Source organism: Lactuca sativa, chromosome 4 (assembly GCF_002870075.4).
Source record: "Lactuca sativa cultivar Salinas chromosome 4, Lsat_Salinas_v11, whole genome shotgun sequence".
Taxonomy (NCBI): Eukaryota; Viridiplantae; Streptophyta; class Magnoliopsida; order Asterales; family Asteraceae; genus Lactuca; species Lactuca sativa.
The window spans coordinates 43797786-43801710 of record NC_056626.2 but is presented as its reverse complement, the minus strand read 5'-3'; the positions used below and the strand labels follow the sequence as shown (position 1 = coordinate 43801710).

Sequence of the window (3925 nt, the reverse complement as noted above, 5' to 3'; positions counted from 1 at the left end):
TGCGGGATAGTCAGTCCCGTATAGATCTATACACAACAGTCACGCTCTCCCTACAAGAGATTCTGGTTACAAGTGCTAGTACTCCACTCTGATTCTGTGGGAGTGTTACCAAGGACGTGTCTCCAACTTAGACTAATAAATTTACAAGTAATAATAATGAAAATCTTGTTTATAATTTGCATGAATCCTTTATAAAATAATACATTTTACTACATGATTCACAAGTTCGTTACCCTAGTTTTGAAAACTGTTTCTACGAGTTGATTTCTTAATCGTTTGGTAAAAATTGTTTTCCATGTTAAAAGCATACTGAAAATATTATTAACTTAAACAAAATAATATATTTTGAGCACAAGTTTCCTTGTACTTTTGCTTGTATTCCCCCTTGAAAACATGAAAACTCGGAAAAACGTAGGGGTATGAACTCACCGTTTGACGTGTGATTCGAATGTAAGATCATTAGGGATGTTGAGTGTCAAGTGCAGCCTCGAGCACAAACGGACCCTATTTAACATATAACTATACATGTATGGACATAATTAGTGTATAATACAACTAATCATGATACGCGACACCCTACGGGACTAGGAAACACTTGGGACAAGTGTTACAATCACATATTATAATATGAAGGGAGTGTAAGGCCACACAAAGGAGTGTGCGGTTAACTTTAAGGTGAATCAAGGCTCAAATCAAGAAGTCTTTCAAGTATAGCAAGCTAAAAGGATGGAATACTTACGTTTTTGAAGCCTTAGAAGTGTTTGTGGGTGATAAAAGTAGAGATAGAGGCGTGTGCGGTTGAGGAAAGGGGAAATGAAGTGAAAATGAGCCTCATCTATATATAGATAATGGGTGTGCGGCCACACACTCGGGTGTGCGGCCACACACACCTCTTGATGGAGTGTTTGGCCTTTTTGGAACCCTAAATCTTAAACCAACCCATCCCTAAGTCAAACTTTGGTTGTACAAGGCTTTAGATCATCCAAATAGACTCAAAACAATGCTAAAAGATAGCTGAAACGAGTTTAACATTGATAGTATTGAATAGTTGAACAAGGTAGAAGTTATGGGGTGTCACATATTAATTGTTTGTGATGTAAGTTAATTGTCTCATACCTTATTCTGTTTTTTATTATTATTACAAATAAATTTGAACTCTTAAAACCGTTTGAACTCTAAACTGCAGTTAAAACCCACACAAAATAACTATACCAAATCCATGCGGTTAATAATCGAAATTAAAAAAAAAAACAAAACAAAACCGCACCGCAAAAATAACCGCACCAAGCGGTTTTAAAAATTGATTAACCGTATTTGCGGTTAGGGAGGAGAGAGTCATTCTCTCCTAACTCACTGAACCCACTGCCACATCAACTTTTCTTTTTCATTTTTGTTAATCTTTCTCAGCCCACACCATACGGAAACCCTATCTTTTACAACCTATTGAACCCACTCAATTAAAAAAAAATACAAAACAATCAAGGATTTCCTTATGTATGATAAGGGTTGAAAAAGATGAAGCAAAATCAAAAAGAAAAACTGATGTGAAAGTGAGTTAAGTTTGCCGCTCCCCTATCCTATCTAATAAAAGAATAGTTTTATTTTCCTTTTGACATGTGTCATCTTAGTAAGCCTTTTAATTAATGCATATTTTATTCTCCTTTTACCATGTGTCACCATATTATATCTCCTAATTAATGCATGACATTTGTAACCTATTGATTTTTCATTTCAATTTTCAAATTTTAAAATTTCCACTCTAATTACATTAAATTAATAACATTAGAATAAATATTCAAATAAACTAATACAAATTACAAAGTGATATAATTTCACATATTTGTTTAATAATTTTTAATTTTTATTTTAAAAGTTTAATAATTATATAACTATGGTTTTCACGGGTTATAAACTAATATGGTTATATTCAAACAATTTAAGTATCGATACAATGAAAAAAAAAAGGTTGTATTTGGACCATTTGTGATGAGCCATTCTAAGATATGGGCCTGGGTCCGAGTACCCGAAGTCTGCCGGGTCATGAATTCCTCTCTTCTTCTCCAAGTCACTTCCCTTCGCCATATACTCCCCCAATTCATCCATCTCATATTTTCCTATAATTTCTCAATTCAGAGTAAAGGGCAGAGAGGGATCGATCTACACACACAGAGACAAAGATGGAATGCGTTTTCGGGATGGTGGGGAAAGGTTTTGCCTTGGTGGTAGCAGATACATCGGCGGTTAACAGTATTCTAGTTCACAAATCGAACGAAGACAAGATCATGGTTCTCGATTCTCACAAGCTCATGGGCGCCAGTGGTGAAGCTGGTGATCGGTGAGATTTCTCTCTCTTTCTCGTTATTTTTCCGATTTGGTTGCAATGACTTTTGCGTTTTGAGTATACGACGTTTTTAATTTCATAATCCATGGTATCGTAAGATCCAATTTGGAATACGGGTGGATGTGATTAAGGCAGCCTGCGAAACACGGAACAGGATCTCACTGTAGGTTGAACTAGAGTTTCAAATTAGAGTGAAATTAGGGTTTTTGAGAGAAAAAATAATACCACTACCCTATTTTTTACAGCTTCCTGATTGAAATGGATATTGGAAATCTTGAGAAAAGGAAATGCTAGCTACATTAAATTGATATTACAAATAGTTTGGAAATTATAGTAAATTTGCAAGAAAATCCATGTTAACTCTGGATGTGAAAACTAGTACTAATCTTGAAATTATCAAATTGTAATTACATGATAAACGTTTTGAAGTGAAATGTCACATGGATTGTTAGAGCTCAATTCACGGAGTATGTACAGAAAAATGTCACATGGATTGTTAGAGCTCAATTCACTGATTCATTGTATTAACATGAACAACTCTTTCTTCTCTTTTAATTGTTAGAGCTCAATTCACGGAGTATGTACAGAAAAATGTATCTCTGTATCAATTCAGAAATGGGATTCCACTGACTACCAAGGCTGCTGCAAATTTCATGCGTGGTGAGCTTGCTACAGCTTTGAGAAAGGTAAAACATATGTTTTCATTGGAGTGTAAGGGTAAAATGGTCATTTAGTCTATAATTCAGACAAATGGATTCAATTTAAGGTTAAAATGGTCATTTTGCAGAATCCTTATATGGTGAACATTGTGTTAGCGGGGTATGATAAAGAAACGGGCCCCTCTCTGTACTTCATTGACTACATTGCAACCCTACACAAAGTTGACAAGGCGGCGTTTGGTTACGGTTCATACTTTTCTTTAGCCATGATGGACCGCCACTACCACCCTGACATGACGGTTGATGAAGCCATCGCGTTAGCCGATCAGTGTATTGAGGAGATTCGGTCAAGGCTCGTTGTGGCCCCACAGAATTTTCTCATCAAGATTGTGGATGAAAATGGGGCCCGTGAACACTCGTGGCGTAGGACTACAAAGGATTAAAACAAACATGTTTGTTGCCAACTTTGCATTTATGTTTTCGGGTTAAAAAAATGGACAACTTTTGAAGGTTTTTATTTGTTATGTGGTTGTTGAATTGTTATATGTTATGATGTTATGGGAAAAACTTTAGCTTTAATGAATCTTGTTTTGATGTAGATTTGAGATTTGGATTGAAATGTGGAAGCATCTATTCCACTATGTTCAATTAGAAAGCTTGAATAGTTGTGAAGAAAAACAAGAGTATATACTACTTAGTCTTTTAGAGTTGTTAAAAGAAAAACAAAGGGGATGCGGGTATTAGATTTAGTTTTTGTTTAAAATGTTTATGTTTGATTCTTGGGATGTTTTGGCTGATATGGTTTTGTAGTACTTAGTTTAGGGTTCCTTGAATATAAGGTCATATGGTATACAACGCACGAGAAGGCTCGTGGTATATGTGGACCACGACCACGACCGCGCATACCATCCCAACTGATCGTGGT

General features: G+C 35.6%; 1 protein-coding gene across 1 annotated transcript; it reads left to right on the top strand.

Moving 5' to 3' along the window:
* The first annotated feature begins 2087 nt into the window (after nt 1–2087).
* LOC111914660 (proteasome subunit beta type-2-A) lies at nt 2088–3598 on the top strand. Its single transcript, XM_023910361.3, has 3 exons — nt 2088–2335; nt 2904–3027; nt 3129–3598. Exons 1-3 carry the CDS (start codon nt 2178–2180, stop codon nt 3441–3443), a joined length of 597 nt encoding a protein of 198 aa, XP_023766129.1. The 5' UTR covers nt 2088–2177; the 3' UTR covers nt 3444–3598.
* The last annotated feature ends 327 nt before the right edge of the window (nt 3599–3925 follow it).